The sequence below is a fragment of the Macaca nemestrina genome, chromosome 20, assembly GCF_043159975.1.
Source record: "Macaca nemestrina isolate mMacNem1 chromosome 20, mMacNem.hap1, whole genome shotgun sequence".
Classification (NCBI taxonomy): domain Eukaryota; kingdom Metazoa; phylum Chordata; class Mammalia; order Primates; family Cercopithecidae; genus Macaca; species Macaca nemestrina.
In genome coordinates, this window is record NC_092144.1 from 48649877 (window position 1) to 48675612 (window position 25736).

Genomic DNA, 25736 nt, shown 5'->3' on the forward strand with positions numbered 1-25736 from the left:
GCCGGACTGGTTTTGAACTCTTGACCTCAGGCAATCCGCCCGCCTCGGCCTCCCAACATGCTGAGATTACAGGCATGAGCCACCGCGCCCGACATAGGCTTCTGATTTTTAAAATTTCCCCTATCAGGTTAATTTTTTAATATTTGTTTTAATTTTTTTTTTTTTTTAAGAGACAGGGTCTCTATCACCCAGTCTGGAGTGCAGTGGTGCAGTCATAGCTCACTGAAGCCTCAACCTGGGTTCAAGTGATCCTCCTACCTTAGCCTTTGGAGTAGCAGGGACCACAGGTACAAGCCACCACACCACATTAAAAAAAAAACCCACACAAAAATTGGATACATGGGGTCTCAATTTGTTGCCCAGGCTGGTCTCAAATTCCTGGCTTCACGTGATCCTCCCGCCTCAGCCTCCCAAAGCGCTGGGATTACAGGGGAAGGTTCATTTTTCATCTCTCCATTACACCTGTCCACTCTGCCACCACTCGTCAGCTGTTATTACTAATAGATAAATTAGGCTTTAAATGAACTTAGGAAGCCTGGAAAGAGAAATAGGGACTTAGGCCGGGCGCGGCAGGTCACGCCTGTGATCTCAGCACTTTGGAAGGACTTGGCCAGAGGATAGCTTTTGAGTTTGAGTTTGAGGAGTTTGAGATCAGGCCGGGCAACAGCCCGACTCCACAAAAAAAAAAAAAAAAAGAAAAAGAAAAACAAGGGCTTTCACGGTCACTCAGACTTGGCGAGGACGCTTGGGTCTGACGCTTTCCACTGAGTTTATTTTTCTGAGCTTCAGCGTTCTCTCCAACATGGGGATACGTATCACCTGGGGATGCTTTAGAGGGCCTAGGAGATTAAGCCTGGTTTCTTTTTTTTTTTTTTTTTGTTGAGACAGAGTCTCGCTTTGTCGCCCAGACTGGAGTGCAGTGGGGAGCTCTGGGAAACTCTGCAATAGAGAGGAAGCTAGTGTTCTTCCTCCCACTCCTAAATGTCTTGACACCCTTCCCCTGAAAAGTTTATCCTGTGCTTCCTTTCCCTTCTTTTTTTTTTTTTTTTTTTTTTTGAGACGGAGTCTCACTGTGCTGCCCAGGCTGGAGTGCAGTGGCTGGATCTCAGCTCACTGCAAGCTCCGCCTCCCGGGTTCCCGCCATTCTCCTGCCTCAGCCTCCCGAGTAGCTGGGACTACAGACGCCCGCCACCTCGCCCGGCTAGGTTTTTGTATTTTTTAGTAGAGACGGGGTTTCACCGTGTTAGCCAGGATGGTCTCGATCTCCTGACCTTGTGATCCGTCCGTCTCGGCCTCCCAAAGTGCTGGGATTACAGGCTTGAGCCACCGCGCCCGGCCCAAGCCTGGTTTCTTTAATAGTTTGCTATTCGCTGATTCCCGGCCTCCTCGCGGCTTGGCCTACCGCGCTAGTGTTCTGGACTAACTGTTCGTTAGTTAGTCCAGAACACTAACACTAACGGCTCACTCAATTCAAACACGAGTCCCAGCCTGGAAAAGGCCGAGTCGGCGGTTAAAATAAAAAACCTTTCCCCTCCCGACCCTCCGCAGATGTCGCCCCCTCACTCCGCCTAGGCTAGCCCTGCCTCTCTCAAGATGGCGACCTGGAAGTGCGTCGCCTGGGCCAGCCCCGGAAATCTCGTGTTAGGCGAGGCCAACGGATAGGTTCTCGCGAGAGGACCCGTCAGCCCCAGCCGGGCGTCGTGCGAACAGCAGCTGGTACCAAAGGCGGAGGTGGAGCCCGAGCGGTAAGTGCGTGTGCAGAGGTGGCAGTTCCGGGGGCCGCCGGAGGCCGAGGAGGTGTAGAGAACAGATTTGGAAACTGGGGAGGTCTAGCATGTGGCGTAGGAGGGGGTCCGCACTCCAGTTCGCAATTGCCAAAACAAGCCTGCCGGAAGCGCGCTAAGGGGTTTTCTTCTCCCAGGGAACCAGCGGGGAAACTGAGGCTCGGGGTGGCGAGCAGGACTGTGGGACGCGCTGAGGCTGCTGTCTTTCCCAGCAGCAGCGGAAGATGTCGGACAGCGAGGACAGCAACTTTTCCGAGGAGGAGGACAGCGAGCGCAGCAGTGACGGCGAGGAGGCCGAGGTCTGTGGCTGGGGCGCCGGGGGAGACATTGCACCTGGGGGCAGGACTCCGGGTAGAAAGCCCACTGTGGGAGGCTCGAGGGGTTCACAGCGGACTCTGGCTTCTGGGAACTCCCAGATTATCGCAAGAGATAGAGAATTAGGCAAGTCGAAGACAAGTAAGGGGACAGGTTCTGGAGGCGAGAAATGTGTTAGGTCCAGTGAGATAACAGGTGATGTTTTTGAAGTTTACTATGTGTGCATATAGTAAGCACTTAGCATTAGTTGTTTTTTTTTTGGTTACGTCTAGTCATTCCAGAAATTTATTTGTAGTGCCCACTACGTACCAGGTGCAATTCTTTGTCTTTGGGGTACACCAGTAAACAAAGCAGATTTTAAAAATGTCTGCCTTCGGGAATGTAAATAAATATAGCCAAGGAATGGACTATATAGTAAGCTAGAAGGTACTCTGGAGAAAAGGAGAACAGAAAAGGGGAATGGAGAGTCCTGGTTGCACTTGCAATAGGGTCATCAGCATGACTTGTTGGAGGTGAGGGAGTGAGTCGTGGTTAGCTGGAAGTGGAGTATTCCAGTGAGGGGGACCAGCAGGTACAAAGATGGAAGTGTGTCTGCCGTGTTCAAGGATTAACGAGGATTTGAGAGGCCAAGCTGGGAGGTTCACTTGAGCCCAGAAGTTCGAGGGCAATCTGGGCAACATAGTGGGGCCCTGTCTCTACAAAAATATAAAAAAATTAGCTGAGGCCGGTCTTGGTGGCTCACACCTGTAATCTCAGCACTTTGGGAGGCCAAGGCAGTGGATCACATGAGGTCAGGAGTTCAAGACCAGTCTGGCCAACATGGTGAAACCCTGTCTCTACTAAAAATACAAAAAAATTAGCTGGGTTTGGTGCCGCCCACCTGTAATCCCAGCTGCTCAGGAGGCTGAGGCTGAGAATCGCTTGAACCAGGGAGATGGAGATTGTGGTGAGCTGAGATCGCGCCACTGCACTGCTGCCTGGGCGACAGAGCAAGACTCAGTCTTACAAAAATATTAGCTGAGCTTGGTGGCACGCTCCTGTAGTCCCAGTTACTTGGGAGGCCGAGGTGGGAAGATCACTTGAGCCATAAGGTGAAGGTGCAGTGAGCTGTGATGGTACCACTGCACTGCAGCCTGAGTGACAGAGTGAGACTTTGTCTCCCCACCACTGCCTAAAAAAAGGGGGTCCAGTTTGGTTGGATCAGAGTGAGTGCAACAAAGAATTTATGGGAGCCAGGTCATATAGGATCTTGAAAGCTGTGGTAAGGAATTTGGTTTTAACTGAGTAAAATGAAACCTCGAAAAAGTTTGAGCAAGTGAAGATATGATCTAATGTTTTGAAAGGATCACTCTGGCTTTGGGTCTCTTGAGTACCTCTGTTCCAGGAACCAAAAAACCAACATTTCCTGGGGCATTTCTGATTTCAAATGTTCTTTTATTTGCCATTATTCTTTTTTTTTTTTTTTTTTTTGAGACAGCATCTCCATAGGTTGGCACAGGCTGGAGTGCATTGTCATGATCTCGGCCCACTGCAACCTCAGCCTCCCGAGTAGCTGGGATTACAGGCATCCACCACCACATCAGGCTAATTTTTGTATTTTTAGTAGAAACGAGGTTTCCCCATGTTGGCCAGGCTGGTTTTGAACTCCTGACCTCAGGTGATCCACCCTCCTTGGCCTCCCAGAGTGCTAGATTACAGGCGTGAGCCACTGCACCAAGCCCAGTATCCTCCTTTTAAACTTATTTTAGTTTTATTCGTTCGTTGAACAAATCAGTATTTCCATCTACTACTGTGTTCCACTTACTTCCCAGGTGTCTGGTAGGAAATCTTTACTTTTTTGGAGTTGACATTTAGTAGGCAGCAATCATAAACTAGTAAATAGGTGACAGGGTGATTATAGATCTCTTGTTTGATGCACAGAAACTTCAATTGGCTTTTTAAATAAGTTGCCAATGCTTGTGAGGGAGATTTATCATAAAGATTAAGATTGCTTGCTTTTTCTGGGAAAGTGGAAGGAGCTGGCACGCTGGGACCCAGGGTTGTTCTGCAGAGCAGCCGTTTGCTTGATGAGTGGCTGTCCTACTTACAGCTGGGAATTTTCTCCAGTTCCCAGGATATGTTAGTTGCCATTTATCATCTTGCTTGCCTCGTGGCAGAGTGAAGAAAAGGAAGAGATTTCACGTGGCTGTGTTCTGGAAATTGTTTGGTAGATGGAGAGTGCCATGTGTTTTGGGTGATTTGTCCCACTCATTTATGTTGCCTGCTTATCCTATGTGGACATTTGATTGCCAGTCTTTGTTGTGCCCTTTGGGGAGGTGCCTGGTAGTGAATAGTTGGAGAAATTGGGATGCTGTGGTGGGGGAGGGATGAGTGGGGGAGTGACAGGGAGGGCCTTTTCTCTAAGCTGTAGCACTGGATTCTTGGTCTCTGATTCATGGCTTGGAGACACTGCTTGTTGGTTAAAGTCTGGTGGAAATGAGACCAAGATCCCCAGTTCCATTTCCTGTCTGGGACATTCTCGTTTGCGCTGTACTAGTCTAATTTCCCCAGCACTACACCATACTTGACTCCTCCCTGCTGGCTCCTCTTCAGTTACCAGGTGAGGCAGGAGGGCAGTGTGAGGCCTGTCCCCACCGCCAGGAACAGGATTGGATGACCTTTTCAGACAGCCAAATGGTGACATAGTCCTTGCAGGACAGGGTTCTGTGGCTAGACAGGTAGGGATGGATGGCAAATAATGAGCTACTTTTGAAGGGAGCTGCTGGTTCACCCATCACAGCTACAGTAACTTGTTCATTTATTTCAACAAATGTTCCTTGACTTGTCATGTTGGGGTCATAGCCTCCCTTAGGGAGATCTCAGTCTCAGGGCAGAGAGAGTTTTATAGATACACAGTTACTGCAGGGGATGTTGAGGACAGTAAGAGCACATCCAAGCCCTGAGGTGATGCAGAGAGTGGCGGGGACTCTCTCCACTGGGAGGGAGGAGCCAGGTTTGTAAAGAGGCTTCTCTGGGACCTGGCAGAGGGGGACTGATGACAAGGTTCCTAGAAATCAGCCTGTGGTCCTGTCATAGTTTGGGTTGTTAAAACGCGCTTCATTGTGGGCTAGTCAAGATTATGTGTTAAGCAAATATTTCTGAAGTCTTCTGTGCTTGGCCCTGGGCTGGGTGATGTTGGGGGACCCAGCGGTGCCTGAGATGAACTGGACCCTACTATTGGGAGGCTCACGGTGGTCAGGGCTGTGATGGAGGGAGCACAGAGAATTGTGAGCGTAGAGGATGTGCCTGACTCTGCTCGGGGGAGAGGGGGCGGGGGTGGCTGCCTGCAGGAGGAAGGTTGGTGTTTTTTTTTTTTTTTTTGAGATGATGTCTTGCTCTGTCACCCAGGCTGGAGTGCAGTGACGTGATCTCGGCTCACTGCAGCCTCTACCTCATGGTTAAGCAATTCTCCTCTCTCAGCTTCCTGAGTAGCTGGGATTACAGGGGTACGCCACCACACCTGGCTAATTTTTATATTTTTGGTAGAGATGGAGTTTCACCATGTTGGCCAAGCTGGTCTTGGAACTCCTGACCTCAAGTGATTGCCTGCCTCAGCTTCCCAAAGTGCTGGGATTATAGGCATGAGCCATCTTGCTCAGCCCTTTTTTTTTTTTTTTTTTTTGGGACAGGGTCTCACTTTGCACCCATGCTGGGGTGCAGTGGTATGGTCTCGACTCACTGCAACCTCAACCTCCTGAGGAACAAGCAATCCTCCTACTTCAGCCTCCCAATGAGCTGGGACAACAAGAATCTGCCACCATGCCTGGTTAAGTTTTGTATTTTTGGTAGAGACAGGGCTTTGTCAGATTGTCCAGGCTGGTCTCAAACTCCTGGGCTCAAGTGATCCTCCTACCTTGGCCTCCCAAAGTGTTGGGATTACAGGTGTGAGCCACCATGCCCAGCTAGGGAGGGAATATTTTAGTTGAAGTATTAATGGGGGGCACACTTTTTTTTTTTTTTGGAGATGAAGTCTCGCTCTGTCTCCCACGCTGGAGTGTAGTGGCACAGTCTTGGCTCACTGCAACCTCTGCCTTCCGGGTTTAAGTGATTCTCCTGCCTCAGCCTCCTGAGTAGCTGGGATTACAGGCACGTGCCACTGCACCCAGCCCCAGAGGAGACTTTTTATACAAAGAACCAGCATGGATGATGGCCAGCACTGAGAGAGCATGGTCCAAGTAGTTGAGTGCAACTGAGGCCTGGTGATGGGGAGGCAGTCCTGAAGGGTGGGAAATGGGGAGAGGCAGCAGGCAGAGCATGTGCTTCTAGTCCAGGCTGGCTGAAGCTGGGCAGGGGACCAAATGGTCAGGTTCATGTTGGTGGTGGTGGTGGTGGTGTTCTTGAGATGGAGTCTTGCTCTGTCGCCCAGGCTGGAGTGCAGTGGCGCGATCTCGGCTCACTGCAAGCTCCGCCTCCTGGGTTCACGCCATTCTTCTGCTTCGGCCTCCCAAGTAGCTGGGACTACAGGAGCCCGCCACCATGCCCGGCTAATTTTTTTGTATTTTTAGTAGAGAGGGGTTTCATCGTGTTAGCCAGGTTGGTCTCAATCTCCTGACGTCGTGATCCGCCCGCCTCGGCCTCCCAAAGTGCTGGGATTACAGGCTTGAGCCACCGCGCCTGGCAGGTTCATGTTTTAGATCACAGTTTTCCAAGACTGTACCGTATATTCTAGGTTGGGGATGATGAGAGGTGCTTTTAGGTGGAATAAAGACAAGACCTTAAGGTACATTGAATCATTTAGTGAGAATATTTCCTTTTCAGTTGTGTGTCTTGTCTTGATTGGGTCATGAGAAAATTTCATTTTAGTGCTTCTGGGTCTTGAACGCCTCTGGGTGGGAGAATAGGCCTTAGGCTTAGAGCTTAGAGCCTGCAGCAGGCAACAGTATCTTGCTGGGTCTTAATAACATTGTTTTGCTTTTATCTTTATAGTTACCTTGTGTTTATGACAAACCTTCAAAAAGTTTTAAAATTTGAAATACTGCATAACATAGAAATGTTAAGAACGTGAATGGATTTGAAGAAAATACACATTGAATGTTATCCAAAATGCTTGGGACAAGAAGTGTTTCAGATTTTGTATTTTTTTTTTTTTTTTTGATTTTGTAATATTTACACTGGAGCATTCCCTAATCTGAAAATCCAGAATGCTCCAGTGAACATTTACTTTGAACATGACCTTATTTTTTTTTTGAGACAGAGTCTCACTGTGTCACCCAGGTTGGAGTGCAGTGGTGTGATCTTGGCTCACTGCAACCTGTGCCTCCCAGATTCAAACAATTCTTCTGCCTTAGCCTCCCAAGTGGTTGGGACTACAGATGCGCCACCATGCCCGGCTAATTTTTTTTTATTTTTATTTTTAGTAGAGATGGGGCTTCATTACGTTAGCCAGGCTGATCTTGAACTCCTAACCTCAAGTGAGCCGCGTGAGCCACCGCATGCAGCCTGAGTATGACCTTTGAGCATTATGTCAGTGCTGAAAAAGTTTCAGATTTTGAAGCCTCTCAGATTTCAGTTTTTTTGTTTGTTTTTTTGACAGCGTCTCGGTCCATTGACCAGGCTGGAGTGCCGTGGCACAATCTCGGCTCAGTGCAACTTTAACCTCCCAGTTTCAAGTGATTCTCCTGCCTCAGCCTCCTGTGTAGCTGGGATTACAGGTGCCCACCGCCACGCAGGGCTAGCTTTTGTATTTTTAGTAGAGATGGGGTTTCACCATGTTGACGAAGCTGGTCTTGAACTCCTGATGTCAGGTGATCCACCCGCCTCAGCCTCCTAAAGTGCTGGGATTACAGGCGTGAGCCACTGTGCCTGACCAGATTTCAGATTTTTTGGATTAGAAATACTCAACCTGGTTGGGCGCGGTAGCTTACTCCCAAAATCCCAGCACTTTGGAAGGCTGAGGCGGGCAGATCATGAGGTCAGGAGATCGAGACCATACTGGCTAACATGATGGAGCCCTGTCTCTACTAAAAAATACAACAAAAATTAGCCGGGCCTGGTGGTGTGTTCCTGTCGTCCCAGCTACTGGGGAGGCTGAGGCAGGAGAATGGCATGAACCCTGGAGGTGGAGATTGTAGTGGGACGAGATCGCGCCACTGCACTCCAGCCAGGGCAACAGAGCGAGACACCATCACACACACAAAAAAAGAAATGCTCAGCTGGGCACGGTGGCTCAAGCCTGTAATCCCAGCACTTTGGGAGGCTGAGACGGGTGGATCACAAGGTCAGGAGATCGAGACCATCCTGCCTAACACGGTGAAATCTCGTCTCTACTAAAAAATACAGAAAACTAGCCGGGCGAGGTGGCGGGCGCCTGTAGTCCCAGCTACTCGGGAGGCTGAGGCAGGAGGATGGAGTAAACCTGGGAGGCGGAGCTTGCAGTGAGCTGAGATCCAGCCACTGCACTCCAGCCTGGGCGACAGAGCGAGACTCCATCTCAAAAAAAAAAAAAAAAGAAATGCTCAACCTGTATTAGGTAAATAGATTGTAGTAATGACATGGAAGAAGTTGTGAAGTTAATGAGTTAAAGATTGAAGTTCGGTATGCATCCATTAATGTTGTTGCTGGTATGGAAAGAGGGATTAGAGGCCAGGAGAGTAGGGAGGAGGCTGGGGTAAGGATCCAGGGGTTAGAGGGCAGTGTCGTGGCCTAGGCTCAGATGTATGGGGCTGGGGGGAAAGGATGGGTTGGAGAAATGATGTTCACAGGCAGAAAGGATGAGGATTTGGTGCCTGTCGGTAATTGGAGGAGGCCAGCACAGGTCTAGGGGAAGACGTTGAGGTCAGTTTGGGACACAGTGGGTATGAAAGGGCTCAGAGGACATCTGGGGGAGGCATCCAGGATGCTGCTGGTGCATGGAGATCTTGAATTCTGGAAAAAGGTGGGAGTCTAGAGACAGATGAGGGTGTCGTCTGTAGAGACAGGAACTGGGGTCATGGAAGGTAAAATGTCCTGGGAGAGAGTGCATGGAGGGAGAACAAAGTGGCCCTGGACTGAGCCCTGGTAATTGATGTCAGACTTGAAGGGGTTAATAGTAAGAGGAGCTTGAAGAGGAGCCGTTGGAGTTTTGAGAAAAACCAGGAGAGCATGGTACAGCAGAAGCCAAGAGAGGAACATTTCTCCAGGGAGGGCATGGTTGGAGTGCCAGACGCTGCTGGGATGGTAGGGAATACAGAATGGCCACAGAATTAGCAACAGGGCTGGCCAGTGATCTTGGTGAGCAGTGTGGACTAGAAACAGAGATGGGAGTCACTGTCACAGAGATGTCCCCCACCACCAAGGGAGAGGACAAGTTGGCCTTGGGGAGTTGTCGAATGGGAAGAGATGGGCTGGTTGCTGTGGCTAACACCTGTAATCCCAGCACTTTGGGAGGCAGAGGCGAGTGGATCACCTGAGGTCAGGAGTTCAGGACCAGCCTGGCCAACATGGTGAAGCCCTGTCTCTACTAAAAAAATACAAAAATTAGCCAGGTATGGTGGCGCATGCCTGTAATCCCAGCTACGCAGGAGGCTGAGGCAGGAGGATTGCTTGAACCCAGGAGGTGGAGGTTGCAGTGAGCTGAGATTGTGCCACGGCACTCTAGCCTGGGAGACAGAGTGGGCCTCCATCTCAAAAAAAAAAAAAAAGAAAGGAAAAGAATTGAGGCCCAAGGACCAAGCTTCATCGAGCTGTTATAGTTAAAGACCCGCTGGAAAGTGAGCAAGAAATCTAGTGCAGGGAGAAGCCCAGGTCAACTCCCAGGGTTGGTTGAGTGGCTGGGGAGATGGCAGTGCTGTTGCTGAGATAGAATGGTAACCAGAGAGCAGGCTAGAGTGAAAGGGGTATATGCAGGGCAAAGGGGGCTGTGATTGACCAGGGCGATCTGAGGTCAGATTTAGGGTGGGGAACTTGGTTTTCGGATTTTGGGGTAGTAGAATTCTGGTGCTACAACCCTGCCTGACACCTGTAGGTAGAGGAAGAACGGCGGAGTGCGGCGGGCAGTGAGAAGGAAGAAGAGCCTGAGGAAGAAGAAGAGGAGGAAGAGGAGGAGGAATATGATGAGGAAGAGGAGGAAGAAGATGATGACCGGCCCCCCAAGAAACCCCGCCATGGAGGCTTCATTCTGGATGAGGCTGGTATGTCACAGTGCTGGGCCAGTGCTGAGCAGAGGCTGAGCTTCCACTTCTAGTTCCATTTCTTTGTTTTGAGACAGAGTTTTGCTCTTGTCACCCAGGCTGGAGTCCAATGGTGCGATCTCGGGTCACTGCAACCTCCACCTCCCAGGTTCAAGCGAGTCTCCTGCCTCGACCTCTCAAGTAGCTGGGATTATAGGCATGTGCCTTCACACCCAGCTAATTTTTTGTAGTTTTTGTAGAGACGGGGTTTCACCGTGTTAGCCAGGATGGTCTCGATATCCTGACCTCATGATCCACCCGCCTCAGCCTCCCAGAGTGCTGGGATTACAGGCGTGAGCCACCGCGCCCGGCCATATATCCATATATTTTTTTTGAGACAGAGTCTCGCTCTTGTCGCCCAGGCTGGAGTGCAATGGTGCGATCTTGGTTAACTGCAACCTCTGCCCCCTGGGTTCAAGCGATTCTCCTGCCTCAGCCTCGTGAGTACCTGGGATTACAGGCGGCTGCCACCATGCCCAGATAATTTTTGTGCTTTTAGTAGAGACGGGATTTCACCATGTTGGCTAGGCTCGTCTCGAACCAAAAAACAAAACAAAAAAACACACACAATCACAGGATCATTATGATCTTTTTTTCTTTTGAGATGGAGCCTCACTCTGTTGCCCAGGCCGGAGTGCAGTGGCGCGATCTCAGCTCACTGCAACTTCTACCTCCTGGGTTTAAGCGATTCTCCTTCCTCTGCCTCCTGAGTAGTTGGGATTACAGGCATGTGCTACCACGCCTGGCTAATTTTTGTATTTTTATTAGAGGCAGGGTTTCACCATGTCAGTCAGGCTGGTCTGAACTCATGACCTCATGATCTGCCTGCCTCGGCCTCCCAAAGTTCTGGGATTACAGGCGTGAGCCACTGCGCCTGGCACCATTATGATCTTTTAAAATCTGACAGTGGTTTGTATTTGTCATGGAAAGCTCAAATGACTTGAAATTAGGTAACCTGAAAAGGTAGTCTGACAGATTTGGGGCCCTTCTAGCCTGGCTCCACTGTTTTCTCCATGTAGCCCTGGACAGCGTCCTATGTGTCACTGAGTCTCCTCCTCTCTCAGTGCAAGGGGGAAATAGTTCTTTCTGTTACAGCAGGGATATGGCGAGGATTTGGGGGACCATGCATATAAAGCTCGTTAAGTTGATGGCGACCGCCGGGCGTGGTGGCTCAAGCCTGTAATCCCAGCACTTTGGGAGGCCGAGACGGGCGGATCACGAGGTCAGGAGATCGAGACCATCCTGGCTAACACGGTGAAACCCCGTCTCTACTAAGAAATACAAAAAATAGCCGGGCGAGGTGGCGGGCGCCTGTAGTCCCAGCTACTTGGGAGGCTGAGGCCGGAGAATGGCGTGAACCCGGGAGGCGGAGCTTGCAGTGAGCTGAGATCCGGCCACTGCACTCCAGCCTGGGCGACAGAGCGAGACTCCGTCTCAAAAAAAAAAAAAAAAAAAAAAAAGTTGATGGCGACCTAGAATGTAATGCCTAACCTAGGAAAAGCCCTCAGAAAACAGGGTTGTTATTTGTTAAGGTTACGTAGGTCCACGTTATAACTACTTTTCTGTAAACTGCTTTTTATCGTTCCACAGTTGCAAAAGTAGATAAACAGAGACAGCTTAGGTTAAATGACTCAAGGTGTATAAGGAAAGTTTCTGGGCCGGTGCAGTGGCTCACGCTTCTAATCCCAGCACTTTGGGAGGCCAAGGTGGAGGATTGTTTTAGCTCAGGAATTTGCATATCGCAAGACCCCATGTCTGACAACAATAACAACAACAAAAAATTAGCCAGGCTTGGTGGCTTGCGCCTGTAGTCCCAGCTACTCAGAAGGCTGAGGTAGGAGGCTCGCTTGAGCCCAGGCGGTCGAGATTGCTGTAGGCTGTGATTGAGCCACTGCACTCCAGCCTGGCCAACAGAGTGAGACCCTGTCTCAAAAAAGAAAATTTTCTGAACGTCGTCTTTTTTTTTTTTTGAGACGGAGTCTCGCTCTGTCACCCAGGCTGGAGTGCAGTGGCCAGATCTCAGCTCACTGCAAGCTCCGCCTCCCGGGTTTACGCCATTCTCCTGCCTCAGCCTCCCGAGTAGCTGGGACCACAGGCGCCGCCACCTCGCCCGGCTAATTTTTTGTGTTTTTAGTAGAGACGGGGTTTCGCCGTGTTAGCCAGGATGGTCTCAATCTCCTGACCTAGTGATCCGCCCGTCTCGGCCTCCCAAAGTGCTGGGATTACAGGCTTGAGCCACCGCGCCCGGCCTTCTGAACGTCTTCTGACGCCTAAGTGCTCAATAAACATTAGCTGCTGTCAGTATTATCATCAATAGTATTAAAATATTTGTTTTTTTCCAATGACTGCACAGTGTTTCATTGTGTAATGTGTTTTATTTAACCAGGCTCTTGTTGGATATTGAAGTTTGTTTGTGTCACAGCACATGCAGTAATGCTGTGAACATCTTCATACATACTTAAACACATGCATACAATTTATTATCTAGACCAAAGTTCTTAACCTTTCTTGTGCTGTGGCCCCTTTTGTGGTCTGGTGAAACCCTGTTCCCTTCTCAGAACCATCTTCTGAAATGCATAAAACAAAATACATAGGATTCCATAGAGGACAATTTATTGAAATACAGTTATCAGAATATTTAAAAAGAACATTTTGGGGCCGGGCGCGGTGGCTCAAGCCTGTAATCCCAGCACTTTGGGAGGCCGAGACGGGTGGATCACAAGGTCAGGAGATCGAGACCATCCTGGCTAACACAGTGAAACCCCATCTCTACTAAAAAATACAAAAAAAAAACTAGCCGGGCGAGCTGGCGGGCGCCTGTGGTCCCGGCTACTCGGGAGGCTGAGGCAGGAGAATGGCGTGAACCCGGGAGGCGGAGCTTGCAGTGAGCTGAGATCAGGCCACTGCACTCCAGCCTGGGCGACAGAGCGAGACTCCGTCTCAAAAAAAAAAAAAAAAAAAAAAAAAAAAAGAACATTTTGGTGTATATGTTTCTTTGTTAACATATTTAGATAATAAGATTTTGTAGATAGTCTAAGAATCTAATTTTTGAGTAGCAGTGAATGTAAATGCTGCCTTGAGATACCTACAGCTGTAATGTGCTGTGAAAGAGCCAGTGACACAGCTAACATTGTGTGGTTTGTTGCCATTGTATGTAGCTGATGTAAATGCTAAATTTCAGTTCCAGATTACTGAAAATAGGAGCTATAGTTTTTTCATCTAACACAGACCACCCCAGATGAAAAATCTCTGTTCTTTTTTTTTTTTTTTTTTTTTTTTTTTTGAGACAGAGTCTCGCTTAGTCGCCCAGGCTGGAGTGCAGTGGCGCGATCTCGGCTCACTGCAAGCTCCGCCTCCCGGGTTCACGCCATTCTCCTGCCTCAGCCTCCCGAGTAGCTGGGACTACAGGCGCCCGCCGCCTCGCCCGGCTAATTTTTTGTATTTTTAGTAGAGACGGGGTTTCACAGTGTTAGCCAGGATGGTCTCGATCTCCTGACCTTGTGATCCGCCCGCCTCGGCCTCCCAAAGTGCTGGGATTACAGGCGTTAGCCACCGCGCCCGGCCGAAAAATCTCTGTTCTGCCTGTTAAATCCCTATCAGTCAAATTCCTAGGCACAGGTGGTGCAATTTTTTTTTTTTTTTTTTTTTTTGAGACAGAGTCTCACTCTGTCCCCCAGGCTGGAGTGCAGTGGCGCGATGGCTCACTGCAGCCTCTCCCTCCTGGGTTCAACTGATTTTCCTGCCTCAGCCTCCTGAGTAGCTGGGACTACAGGTGCATGCCACCACGCCCGTCTGATTTTTTTTATTTTTAGTAGAGACGGGGTTTCACTGTGTTAGCCAGGATGGTTTCGAACTCCTGACCTTGTGATCTGCCCGCCTTGGCTTTCCAAAGTGCTGGGATTACGGGCATGAGCCACCATGCCTGGCCGCATTTTTTTTAAAAAAGATTTTTGATATTTATGGCCAAATGTCAGTTCCTGAAAAGATAAGACTAGTTCATACGTCCATGATGATAATTAATGTGCTTGTTTTCCCTTACCTATGGGAAGAGAGATTACTTAGAACACATCCTGTGTTTTCCTGGGACTCTTTTACCTGAGAAGAAAACTAGTTTATTGTCAAAGGGACAGGAGGTGCTCTGGATGTTCCTGGAGAGCAAGAGAATGGATGCCATGCTGGGTGACAGCTGTGGGCTCCCAGGGACACCCATATGTTGGTGGTGGAAGTGTTGGTGGGCACTGCCTGTGTGGAAGGCTATGTGGCGGTGCATGTGAGCATTTAACATGCAGGAACCCTTTGACCCAGCAGTTCCTCTTTAGAATTTACTTTATGGTTAAACTTGCATGAGTGCATGAAGACATGAGAACAAAGATGCATGTTGTAGTCCTGTTCGCAGTTGTAAAATTTGGTGACCTAAATGTTTATTGATGTTCAGGGCCTGGTTAAACAAATTATGGGCCATATAGCATATGAAGCTTGTGCTCCTGTGGGAGAGCTCTGAGTTTGTAGTAGTGTTGAGAAAAAAAGAAAGGTACAGAATAGTGTGTTAAAGAATTACATGTGGCTGGGTGTGGTGGCTTATGCCTGTAATCCCTGCTCTTTGGGAGGCTGAGGCGGATGGATCATCTGAGGCCAGGAGTTCGAGACCAATCTGGCCAAGATGGGGAAACCCTGTCTCTACTAAAAATACAAAAATTAACCAGGCACAATGGTGGGCACCTGTAGTCCCAGTTGCTTGGGAGACTGAGGCAGGAGAATTGCTTGAACCTGGGAGGTGGAGGTTGCTGTGAGTTGAGATATCTGCACTCTAGCCTGGGCGACAGAGCAAGACTTGGTCTCAAAAAAACAAAAATTACATGCAGGGAACAGTGGCAACGGGATGGATTACATGCATTTCTTTTCTTTTCTTCTTTTTTTTTTCGAGATGGAGTTTTGCTTTTTCACCCAGGCTGGAGTGCAGTGGTGCAATCTCAGCTCACTGCAACCTTCACCTTCTGGTTTCAAGTGATTCTTCTGCATCAGCCTCCCGAGTAGCTGGGATTACAGGTGCCTGCCACTACGCCCAACTAATTTTCGTAGTTTTAGTAGAGACAGGGTTTTGCCATGTTGGTCAGGCTGGTCTCAAACTCCTGACCTCATGATCCACCTGCTTTGGCCTCCCTAAGTACTGGGATTACAGGCGTCAACCACTGCGCCCAGCCTCTTCTTTTTTTTTTTTTTTTTAAGATGGAGTTTCTCTCGCCCAGGCTGGAGTGCAGTGGCGTGATCTCAGCTCGCTGCAACTTCTGCCTCACAGATTCAAACAACTCTCCTGCCTCAGCCTCCCGAGTAGCTGGGATAGGCGTGCGCCACCACTCTTTTTTGTGTTTTTAGTAGAGACGGGGTTTCACCATGTTGGCCAGGCTGGTCTCAAACTCCTGATCTCAGGTGGTCCACCCATCTCAGCCTCCCAAAGTGCTGGGATTACAGGCATGAGCCATTGTACCGGGCCCTTTTTTTTTTTTTTAAAGACAGGATCTTACTCTGTTTCCTAGGCTGGAGTGCAGTGGCACGATCATGGCTCACTGCAGCCTCTACCTCCCAGGTTCAAGTGATCCTCCCATTTCAGCCTCCTGAGTAGCTGGGACCACAGGTGTGCACCATCAGGCCTGACTAGACTTTTTTTTTTTTTTTTTTTTTTTTTTGAGACAGAGTTTCCATCTGTCACCCAGGCTGGAGTGCAGTGGCGTGATCTTGGCTCACTGCAACCTCCACCTCCCGGGTTCAAGCATTTCTCTGCCTCAGCCTCCCGAGTAGCCGGGATTACAGGTGCCCACCACCACACCCAACTAATTTTTTGTATTTTTAGTAGAGACGCGGTTTCACCAGCTTGGCCAGGCTGATCATGAGCTCCTGACCTCGTGATCCACCCGCCTCGGCCTCCCAAAGCTCTGGGGTTACAGGCGTGAGCCACCATCCGCAACCCTAACTGATTTTTTAAGTTTTTGGATTTAGGGGATTTCACTATGTTGTCCAGGCCGGTTTCAAACTCTTGGGCTCAAGTGATCTTCCCACTTCAGCCTCCCAAAGTGTTGAGATTACAGGTGTGAGCCACCACGTCCAGCCTTACATGGACTTCATATATGTACATAGATCATCTCTAGGCAAGCAACTAGTCAGGGAGTTGCCTTTGAGAAAGGTTACTGAGATACTAGGGGTTAGAAATGGGAGGGAGACTTAATTGATACTACATTCTCTATAACATTGGAGTTTTTCATTATGTGCATGTATTAAGTTTTTAGTGTAATGTTTGATACCTACAAAGCAGTACATGCAACATAGTGAAGAGATTAAGTACATGGACCACGGAGCCAGACTGCCTCTCAGATCCCAGCTGAGTCTGTGGGCAGGTTCCTTCATCTCTCTGGGTCTCGGAGCCCTTGCTGTAAAATAGGAACAGCGACAATGCCTCCCTCGGGTTTGCCAGGAAGATCAGTGAGGAACCTGTGTCAGGTACTCAGAACAGGGTAGGGTGTATAGTATGCTCTCAGCATTAGCTGTTATAAATGTACGAGAATCATAAAACCAACAGACCACGAACCATCTTTTAAAAAAGGTGGTGTCTACCGATCATTTTTGATAGTTGGGAGGGAACTTTCCTTCTTGCTTACGTTGATCTTAGTTTTTTAAAAGGGATTTGGGAGTGGAGTAAGGAGAGGGGATGACTTACAGAGCTAGTTAGAGCTGTATGTCCCCCTCGACCCTGCTGCGTGCACCAGCTCTGTGGCATGGCCCTGGACGAGTGCCTCCCTGTCGGAGCCTCAGTGTCCTCCTCTTGCAGTGGGGATTTGTAGTGCACATCTTCCAGAGGAGATGCTTCGTGTCCTGGGAGCTGTTCACCTTTGCCCCTTACCACTGGGCCTTTCCATTTCAGATGTCGACGATGAGTATGAGGACGAGGACCAGTGGGAGGATGGAGCAGAGGACATCCTAGAGAAAGGTGTGTGTGGGTCCTGCCTCCACAAGACTACTGGGAAGAGGGTGGCTGACAGGTCTTCAGAGCCCATTCCCCCCACCCCCCATCCCCTGTACACCCCAACCCCCACCGTCCTCACCTTGCTTCTTTCTGTCCTTCCCAGAGAGACCAGCTCCCTGCTTTTTCCTTTTAGGCCCATGAGTGGGGGGTGGGGCTGTGGGGTGGGGATGTTGTGGGGAGAGGACTCTGGGATCCCAGGGCCCAGTGAATCCCTTCTGGGGTTGTAGGGTGGGCGAGCTCTGTCCCAAGATACCCCCCACTTCCTGGGCCAGTGCCCCCCTTTCCCCGTTATTTTCCGTTCTGTGCGCCTCATACATTTCGGCTTCTCCCCAACCACCTGGTGCCTGGCCTTTACTTTTGATTTTCAACCTTTCTGTGTCCCTCCCTTCCCCTCCCCCAACCCATTGGTTGATTTTGCTGCTATAATTTGGCTCATACTTTGTCTGCCCTCGCCCACCACCACCACCACCACCACCACCACAACCACCACCACCACCTCCTCTTCCTCCAAGTAGAAGAGATTGAAGGTAAGAATCTGAAAAGTGTGATTCCCTAACCTTCCTCCCATATCCTGACATTTCCTCCTTCCTGAGGCACCTGCCCTCACCGCCTCCCCACCAGCCCTGGTCTGGCCCTGGAGGCTCTGACCCATGTAGGCTCCAGAGTCAGGGAGTTCTGGGGCCAGGTCTATCCCAGTTGTTGACCTGGAAAAGCATGGATGTGTCTGTCTGGGACTGTGCATTTGTGGGTGGTAGCTGTGTGTAGGGTGGGGTGCAGTCCAGGATGTGCCTGGACAGTGACTTTGAGATGGGAACAGCTGGAAGCCCCCCAGCTTGCTGGGCCCGATCCCCAGTCTTTTTGACAAGAAGCAGGATGCTGAGTAGGACAGAGTAGGGGATGAGGGGTTGGAATTTCCTCTGTGAGATGTCATCTTCCTGCCCCAGGGCCAAACCCTGACCCTCTTAGCTGCACGCCCCTACTTTCTCCAGGCCCCTGCCCTCCACCTGCCATTGCTTACACCCTCTGCCCATTTGTTTTCAGCCTCCAATATTGATAATGTTGTCCTGGATGAAGATCGTTCTGGGGCTCGCCGCCTGCAAAACCTCTGGAGGTGGGCAAGGAAGGGAAACATGGTGGGATTGGCTCCTGTGGGGAGATTTGGGGGTAGGTCAGCCCACCGGCTCTCCTCAACCTTCAATTCGTGTTTGCTTCCCCGTTCACGCTCCAGGGACCAGCGAGAAGAAGAACTGGGCGAGTATTACATGAAGAAATATGCCAAGTCATCTGTGGGAGAGACGTAAGGGCATGGCGGGGGCAGGTGGGGTGGGGAGCAGGTGGTCCCTAAGCAGGAAGGGGCAGGGGTCTGACAGAGCTTCATCCCTTCCTTCCTGACTGCCCTCCTCCCTTCAGGGTATACGGAGGATCTGATGAGCTCTCAGACGACATCACCCAGCAGCAGCTACTCCCAGGAGTCAAGTAAGGGGGTTGGGATGGTGGGGGCCGTGCTGGGGTGCGAATCTTGTATGGGGTGGTGGTGCCCAAACAGGTGGCTCCCTGAAATAAGTCGGGGCAGAGTCACACAGACAGTGTGGTGGATGGGAGGGGTAGGGAGGGGAAGGTGGCACTTTCTCTTTCCTCTTGCTCATGGAGAGAAGCGTGGGGAAGCCACTGAGTATGGGGGAACCTGGGTGTGAAAACAGAGGAAGAGGGTGGCCCTGGGGGTTCATCTGTTTGTTGCTGAAGATCCAGCTTCACTGAAGGGCTTCCTTTTCCTCTGCTGCTTAGGGATCCCAATCTGTGGACTGTCAAATGTAAGGTACGTGCTCTGACCTTGGAGCTTGGAGGAGGCAGGAGAATGAGGGAGGCTGCTTTGTGGGGAAGAAGTGTCTATCTGTCCCAGGTCTCTGTGGCCTGTCAGTCACTTGGTCCTTCTGTCTCCGTCCCCCACTCCACGTTACTGACTCGCTATCTCCCATCCCATCTTCCTGGCTGTCCATCCTTCTTTCTGTCTCCTCTCTTGGTCCTACTTTATCTTTCTTGCTGCTGTCTCCTGCCCCCTTTCCTGTGTCCTTTTCTCCATCCTGTCACCTCTCTCAAATCTGTCTCTCATCTTCCAGATCGGGGAGGAACGGGCCACGGCCATTTCCTTGATGCGCAAGTTCATTGCCTACCAGTTCACAGACACGGTAAGTTGGGTAGGCAGGCGGCTTGGTGGGGAGACATGGCCACACCCAGAGGGAAGGAGATTGTCAACTTCAGGGGCACCAGGTGCCCCTGTGCTGAGCAGAGCTGCCTGCTGAGTGAGCTGCTTGAGCTAGAACAAGACCACTGTCTCAATGGAAGGGCTCCTCTGGGCCTTGACAGATGTGTTGTCTTTGTTCTCTGCATTTCTGGCAGGGTCCTGCCACCCCTGTAGCTCTTTGGAAGTCAGCCAGCTAGCTTCCTGCACCTTTTCTTCGTGAGAGTGGGTTTGCCTGTTCACCAGCCCTGTTGGGCTGGGGTCACCCTCTTCACCACGTGCCAGGCAGCAAATGCTGCATCCGAGGCCCAGGTTTTCTTTAGACTGACAGAATTTGAGTCCTGCTCTTGCCACTTCGTAGCTGTGTGACTCTGATGCACTTCCTTCCCCTCTCTGGGCCCCTTGGTTGCCTCTCAGCATCATTAGGATTAGGTGGCTTTTAGCTGGGCACAGTGGCTTACACCTGTAATACCAGCACTCTGGGAGGCTGAGGTGGGCAGATCACTTGAGGTCAGGAGTTCGAGACCAACCTGGCCAACATGATAAAACCCTGTCTCTACTAAAAATACAAAAATTAACCGGACATCGTGGTGCACACCTGTAGTCTCAGCTACTTGGGAAGCTGAGGCGGAGAATCACTTGAACCCAGGAGGCAGAGGCTACAGTGAGCTGAGATGGCGCCACTGTACTCCAGCGTGAAAAAAAAAGGATTAGGTGGCTTTATGTCCAGCTGTCAGCTAGGACTTGTTCTGCAGCTTGCATTTACTTAGCAGAGTTGTTGTCAAAGGCTTAATTGGCAGTTTGGGAACCAGGGCAAATGCTCTAAAGGGTGCTGGCTGGTAGCTTTCTCAGTTAACTTGATCCCTGCTAGGGATCATGCTTTTACCTGTTGAACCACTGGGTGTGACCCAGTGGGACCAAGTGGACGGTTGCAGGGTTTGCAAACTATGATTTTAAATGTACTGAAATGTCCTCCTCAAAGGCTGGCCGCAGTGGCTCATGCCTGTAATTCCCAGCACTTTGGGAGGCTGAGGCGGGTGGGTCACCAGGTCAGGAGTTTGAAACCAGCCAGTTTGAGATCAGCCTGGCCAACATGGTGAAATCCTGTCCCTACTAAAAATACAAAAATTAGCCGGGCATGGTGGCGCTTGACTGTAATCCCAGCTACTCTGGAGGCTGAGGCAGAAGAATCACTTGAACCTGGAAGGCAGAGGTTATAGTGAGCCAAGACCACGCCATTGCACTCCAGCCTGGGTGACAGTGAGACTCTGTCTTGTGGGGTGGGGCGGGGAAGAAATGTCTTCCTGATTATTACAGTGGTAAGTGTCCCTGCCTGTCATGGGGGAGACTGGGGTTTGTGGGGTGCGATTCCCCAACAGGGAGGCTGAAAAGGTACCTTTTGGCCAGGTGTGGTGGCTAGTCGTAATACCAGTATTTTGGGAGGCTGAGGCAAAAAGATAGCTGGAGCCCAGGAGTTCAAGGCCATCCTGGACATCGTAGTGACATAGTGACACCTGGTCTCTACCCCAAAAAAAAAATAATAGTAATTAAAAAAAATGTGCTCAAATCCACCTACATGGTGCCCTGGGGTAAAATTCTAGTCACTTCATTTGCGTTATGACTCTGATTATTCTTTTTTTTTTGAGACGAAGTTTCACTCTTGTTGACCAGGCTGGAGTGAAATGGTGCGGTCTCAGCTCACTGCAACCTCTGCCTCAGCCTTCTGAGTAGCTGTGATTATAGGCACCTGCCACCATGCCTGGCTGATTTTTTTGTATTTTTAGTAGAGACGGGGTTTCACCATGTTGGCCAGCCCAGTCTGGAACTCCTGGCTCAAGTGATCCGCCCGCCTTGGCCTCCCAAAGTGCGGGGATTGCAGTTCTGAGCCACTGTGCCCGGCCTAAAATTTAATTTTTTAAAGTGTAAACTGTGGTGGGTTTTATATATTGTAGTATATTCATAACTATCATCACCATCTAATTCCACGACATTTTCATTATTACAAAAAGAAACCGATACCTATTAGCCATCACTCCCCATTCCTCCCTCCTCCCAGCTCCTGGTGACTACAAATCTACTTTCTTTCTCTGTGGATTTGACTATGTGAACTCTGGATGGTTCATACAAATGGCATCATTAACCTTTTGTGACTGACTTTCTTCACTTAATGTTTTCAAGTCTCATCCATGTTGTAGCATATATCAAGACTTCATTTTTTGTTTGTTTTTTTTTTTTGAGATGGGGTTTTACTCTTCTTGCCCAGGCTAAAGTGTAATGGTGCAGTCTCGGCCCACTGCAACCGCTGCCTCCCAGGTTCAACCAGTTCTCCTGTCTCAGTCTCCCAAGTAGCTGGGATTATAGGCGCCCGCCACCACGCCCAGCTGATTTTTGTTTTTTTAGTAGACATGGGGTTTCGGCCCACCTCGGCCTCCCGAAGTGCTGGAATTACAGGCGTGAGCCACTGCGCCCAGCCTGAATTTTTTTTTTTTTTTTTTTTTTGAGACAGTCTCACACCATTGTCCAGGCTGGAGTGCAATGGCGTGATCTTGGCTCACTGCAACCTGCACCTGCTGGGTTCAAGTGATTCTCCTGCCTCAGCCTCCCAAGTAGCTGGGATTACAGACACTCTCCACCATGCCCAGCTAATTTTTTTTTTTTTTTTTTTGTATTTTTAGTAGAGACGGGGGTTTCACCATGTTGACCAGGCTGATCTTGAACTCCTGACCTCAGGTAATCCACCTCTCAGCCTCCTAAAGTGCTGGGATTACAGGCATGGGCCACTGTGCCTGGCCAACTGGCCTTAAGTTTTGTATTTTTAGTAGAGACAAGGTTTCACTATGTTGGCCAGGCTGGTATTGAACTCCTGACCTCAAGTGATTTACCCGCCTCGGCCTCCCAAAGTGCTGGGATTACAGGCGTGAGCCACTGCTCCTGGCCTGTTTTTTTTCTTTTAGTTGGTATTTACAGCTATACATTTACTTCTAAGCATGGCTTTTTCCATATCTCATAAGTTTTGGTATCTAGGAGTGTGTTTCCATGTATTTGTGAATTCCTAAGTATCTTTTTCTTGGGGTTTAACTTCATTACATATGGGTGAAGAATGTACTGTATATGATTTCCGTTCTTTTATGTTTACTGAGATGTGTTTTATGGCCTAATCTGTGGTTTATTCTGGAAAGTTCAATATGCCCTTGAGAAGAAAGTGCATTCTGCTGCTGTTAGATGGAGTGTTCTTTTTTCCCATTTCCGCTTAGTAGGTGGAAATTGAAGATGGAATGCTCTGTCAATAGCTGGCTGTTAGGTTTAGTTGGCTTACATTGTTGCTCAAGTGCTCTCTTCCCTTGTTGATCTTGGATCTAGCTCTGTCCATTATTGAAAACAGAGTATTGCAGTCAACGATTGTTACCGCCGAGTTGTGGGTTTCTTCCTTCATTTCTGTTAGTTGCTGCTTCATATATTTTGAGGCTGTGTTAGTTTCATATACATTTGTAATTCTGTCTTCTTGATGGATTGACCTTATTATTGTTATAAAACGTTCTGGCCGGGCGCGGTGGCTCAAGCCTGTAATCCCAGCACTTTGGGAGGCCGAGACGGGCGGATCACGAGGTCAGGAGATCGAGACCATCCTGGCTAACACAGTGAAACCCCGACTCTACTAAAAATACAAAAACTTAGCCGGGCAAGGTGGCAGGCGCCTGTAGTCCCAGCTACTCGGGAGGCTGAGGCAGGAGAATGGCGTGAACCCGGGAGGCGGAGCTTGCAGTGAGCTGAGATCCGGCCACTGCACTCCAGCCTGGGTGACAGAGCGAGACTCCGTCTCAAAAAATAAAAAAATAAAATAAAAAAATAAATAAATAAATAAAACGTTCTTTGTTTTCTCTGGTAGTAATTTTTGCCTTAAAGTATATTTTGTCTGATGTAACCACTCCTTTCTTGGTTCAAGAGTTGCCTTTTTTTTTTTTTTTCTTTTTTTTGAGACGTAGTTTCACTCTTACTGCCCAGGCTGGAGTGCAATGGCACGATCTCAGCTCACCACAACCTCCGCCTCCTGGGTTCAAGCGATTCTCCTGCCTCAGCCTCCTGTGTAGCTGGGACGACAGGCATGCACCACCAGTCCCGGCTAATTTTGTATTTTTAGTAGAGATGGGCTTTCTCCATGTTGGTCAGGCTGGTCTTGAACTTCTGACCTCAAGTGATCCACCTGCCTCGGCCTCCCAAAGTGTTGGGACTATAAGGGTGAGCCACCATGGCTGGCTGTAATTACTTTTTTACACAGAACATATGTTGGATATCTTTCTATATTAGTACATACAGGTTAATCTAATTTTTTTTTTTTTTTTAATTTTTTTTTTTTTTTTGAGACAGAGTCTCGCTTAGTCGCCCAGGCTGGAGTGCAGTGGCGCGATCTCGGCTCACTGCAAGCTCCGCCTCCCGGGTTCACGCCATTCTCCTGCCTCAGCCTCCCGAGTAGCTGGGACTACAGGCGCCCGCCGCCTCGCCCAGCTAATTTTTTGCATTTTTAGTAGAGACGGGGTTTCACAGTGTTAGCCAGGATGGTCTCGATCTCCTGACCTTGTGATCCGCCCGCCTCGGCCTCCCAAAGTGCTGGGATTACAGGCGTGAGCCACCGCGCCCGGCCTTTATTTTTTATTTTTAAGAGACAGGGTTTCACTCTGTTGCCCAGGCTGGAGTGCAGTGGTGTGATCTCAGCTCACTGTAGCCTCAACCTCCTGGGCTAAGCAGTCCCCCCCCTGCTCACCTCCTGAGTAGCTGGGACTACAGGCGTGTGCCATCACACCCAGATAGTTTTGTTTTTTTTTTTTTTGAGATGGAGTTTCACTCTTGTTGCCCAGGCTGGAGTGCAATGGTGCAATCTCGGCTCACCGCAACCTCTGCCTCCCGGGTTCGAGCCATTCTTCTGCCTCACCCTCCGGAGTAGCTGGGATTACAGGCGTGTGCCAGCACACCCAGCTAATTTTGTAGTTTTAGTAGAGATGGGGTTTCTCCCTGTTGGTCAGGCTAGTCTCGGACCCCAGACCTCAGGTGATCCGCCTCCCTAGGCCTCCCAAAGTGCTGGGATTACAGGTGTGAGCCACCACGAGCCACCACGCTGGCCAGTTCTTGTCTTTTTTAACTGCAACATTGTATTTCATGGTACATTAAGCCATCAATTAACTAGTTACTGTTCCTGGATATTTTTAAATTTCCAGTCTGGTTTGTTTGTTGTAATAAATAATTCTGTAAGGAACACCTTTGTATCCATGTCATTGTGCCAGTGTGTTTCTGTGGGATAAATTCCTAGAAGAGGGATTGCTGATGAGTGGCAGTCATTTCTGTTATTAGCCTTTGTGTCTCACTGTTTCCTCCTTCCACCGGCTCACCCTGCAGCCCCTGCAGATCAAGTCAGTAGTGGCACCAGAGCACGTGAAGGGCTACATCTACGTGGAGGCCTACAAGCAGACCCACGTGAAGCAGGCCATCGAGGGGGTGGGCAACCTGCGTCTTGGCTACTGGAACCAGCAGATGGTGCCCATCAAGGAGATGACAGATGTGCTCAAAGTGGTGAAGGAGGTGGCCAACCTGAAACCAAAGTCCTGGGTCCGCCTCAAGCGGGGCATCTACAAGGATGACATTGCTCAGGTGCCAGGGGGCGGGGCAGCATGGGGGTCAGGGTCCCTGCATTCTGTTCTCCTTTCCTTTTCTTTTGTCCTTCCCACTCTCTGTGCTATGGAGAATAGAACCCCACTCAGATGAGGTGAAGCAGAGCCTGGGTTTTGTGAGCACACAGGAAATGGATGACTGTCTTCTGTGCACATTCCCAGGCGTGTTGAGTAAAGGTCTGAAGGAGCGGAGGGCGTGAGGCATGTGGAGCTCTTGGGGAGGAGTGTTGTAGGCAGCAGGAGCGGCCTGTGAGATAGGATGGCACAGTCACTGGCTGCAGCAGGGATGGCGTGAGATGAGTCAGGGAGCTCACAAGGGCTTTGGTATTTACTGGCGTAGGTTGGGAGGTCTCTAAGGGACACAGGCTGACTTCAGTGTTAATAAGATTTCTCTGGTGACTGTGTTGAGACTAGACCACTGGTTCTCAAGCCAGGGTGAGGTTTCCCCAGGGGACATTTGGTAATGTCTGGAGACATTTTTGGTTATGTCAGCTGGGGAGGATTTTGATGATTATGGTGTCTAGCGGGTTAAAGCCA

The 25736-nt window shown here is 49.7% G+C and overlaps 1 protein-coding gene across 4 annotated transcripts in view; it reads left to right on the top strand.

Annotated features, from left to right (window-relative positions):
* The first annotated feature begins 1594 nt into the window (after nucleotides 1–1594).
* LOC105495367 (SPT5 homolog, DSIF elongation factor subunit) overlaps nucleotides 1595–25736 on the top strand; it is a 36034-nt gene continuing 11892 nt past the window's right edge. The window contains exons 1-11 of one of the 4 annotated variants that reach the window (XM_071086769.1): nucleotides 1595–1745; nucleotides 1922–2083; nucleotides 10081–10246; nucleotides 17199–17264; nucleotides 17816–17827; nucleotides 18342–18411; nucleotides 18529–18597; nucleotides 18711–18776; nucleotides 19086–19116; nucleotides 19418–19486; nucleotides 24928–25179. In XM_071086769.1, coding sequence (XP_070942870.1) covers nucleotides 2009–2083; nucleotides 10081–10246; nucleotides 17199–17264; nucleotides 17816–17827; nucleotides 18342–18411; nucleotides 18529–18597; nucleotides 18711–18776; nucleotides 19086–19116; nucleotides 19418–19486; nucleotides 24928–25179 — 876 coding nt within the window. In that variant the 5' untranslated portion in view covers nucleotides 1595–1745; nucleotides 1922–2008. The remainder of the gene's footprint in view (nucleotides 1746–1921; nucleotides 2084–10080; nucleotides 10247–17198; nucleotides 17265–17815; nucleotides 17828–18341; nucleotides 18412–18528; nucleotides 18598–18710; nucleotides 18777–19085; nucleotides 19117–19417; nucleotides 19487–24927; nucleotides 25180–25736) is intronic. The other 3 variants (XM_071086770.1, XM_071086771.1, XM_071086772.1) reach the window with 3 other exon arrangements.